General features: G+C 62.0%; 1 protein-coding gene across 1 annotated transcript in view; it reads left to right on the top strand.

The window, feature by feature from the left end:
• The first annotated feature begins 430 nt into the window (after positions 1-430).
• SIGMAR1 (sigma non-opioid intracellular receptor 1) overlaps positions 431-1,722 on the top strand; it is a 2,611-nt gene continuing 1,319 nt past the window's right edge. Inside the window, exons 1-3 of the mRNA XM_010564238.1 lie at positions 431-443; positions 582-782; positions 1,302-1,394. Coding sequence (XP_010562540.1) covers positions 431-443; positions 582-782; positions 1,302-1,394 — 307 coding nt within the window. The remainder of the gene's footprint in view (positions 444-581; positions 783-1,301; positions 1,395-1,722) is intronic.

The following is a 1,722-nucleotide window of genomic DNA, read 5'->3' on the forward strand; positions in this document are numbered from 1 at the left end:
CGGCGGCGGAAGGGGAGCGATACCGGGGGACAGTGGCCGGGAGCATGGGGGAAGTGGGATGGAGGAATGGGACTGGAGCGAAGAAGGGATGGGGACTGGGGCAGCAGCACCACCCAGCCTGGTTGGGGCTGAACCCGAGGTTAAGGTGGCTCTCTCGGTGCTGGGGCTGGGCCAGGTCGGGGGACCAAGCCCCAGGTGGGCCAGGGGCACAACCGACCCCCCAACTAGGGCTGGAGGGGAGGGCTGGCCCCGTAGGGCACAGGGTGTTTGGTCGCAACAGAGGTGCTACACGTCACCAGGGCAGGGTCGCTGTCACCTTGCTTGGGTCCCCCATATAGCCCAGCACATAGGGTGGGCTCTAGACTGTAGCACTCGGTGCTGCACATCCTCCATCACCATCTGGGTAGGCAGTGGGGCTGGGTCAGCGGCCATGGGGGCCGAAGGCTGGAGAGAGGAGACATCTTCCCTAGGCAGATCCCTCTAAGGATGTGCTGGGACCCTGTGGCTGTGGGGAGGATTCAGGGAGGTGCCGGCAGAGCTTGCTCAATGCCAGGGACTCACGGTGACCCTGGGTGCTGCAGGGCTGGACCATGAGCTGGCTTTCTCCAAGATCATTGTGGAGCTACGGAAGAAGCACCCAGGCCATATCCTGCCAGATGAGGACCTGCAGTGGGTGTTTGTGAATGCAGGCGGGTGGATGGGCTCCATGTGCCTCCTGCACGCCTCGCTCACCGAGTACGTGCTGCTCTTTGGGACGGCTGTTGACACTGGGGGCCACTCAGGTAAGCGGGGAGACAGGGCTGGCAGGTGGGGGGTTTCTCTGAGCTCTTTCCTCTCCACTCATTGGGGTCTGGCTGCCCTCCCCATGGTGTGCCTGGGACCAGTGCTCCGCTTCTTTTATGGGGCACACAATGCTGGAAAACACCCTCTGTGTGGGGACCAGCCCCTGTGGTGTCCTGCAGTGCCTGCAGGTCCCTGTGCATGCCATGTTGTGTGGCCAGGACTCTCCGCATCCAGCTGGCAGGCAGTGGCAGGCATTGCATCTCCCAGTGTTTCAACAGGGAGTGAATGCCAAACACACTGGAAGCGATGGGGCTTAAGGACACCGAGTAGCCCAGGCTGGTGGGATATGGCCAGTCACACAGGCAGCCTGGGTACCAGACCCGGCTGTGGTCCTCAGTGTGTCAAGGCCCCGGGGCTGGCATCCTTCTCCCCAGAGGGCTGCTCCATGGCTCAGACCTGGGCTCCCAAGCCATCCCCAGCAGGGACACGCTGAGCCAGTGCTGTCTGTCCTCCCACAGGTCGGTACTGGGCGGATATCTCTGACACCGTCATCTCGGGGACCTTCCGGCAGTGGAAGGAGGGGACCACCAGAAGTGAGATCTACTATCCAGGTAAGTGCAGCAGCCACGGCTCCCTGTGGGCTGCATCCACGTCCTGGGGCACAGCTGCTCTGCAGGCTGATCCTCCACTGTTTCGGAGCCTCTTCCTTCCAGCTGGCAGAAGCCAGGAGCTCGAGATGGGGCAGTTTGTGTCCCCAGGGGCACATCCCAGCATCTCAGTGGGTGCCAGTAAGAGAAAAGTGAGCAAGACTGGGGAGGAGTTGGGTGCTCAGCCCCGCAGGTCACAATCCAACATGTCTCCTCTTTGGGCATGTTGTGGTTTAACCCAAGCCAGCAGCTAAGCACCACGCAGCCGCTCTATTACTCTCCCTCCTCAACT

This window comes from Haliaeetus leucocephalus, unplaced genomic scaffold (genome assembly GCF_000737465.1).
Source record: "Haliaeetus leucocephalus isolate CR32 unplaced genomic scaffold, Haliaeetus_leucocephalus-4.0 Scaffold176, whole genome shotgun sequence".
Classification (NCBI taxonomy): domain Eukaryota; kingdom Metazoa; phylum Chordata; class Aves; order Accipitriformes; family Accipitridae; genus Haliaeetus; species Haliaeetus leucocephalus.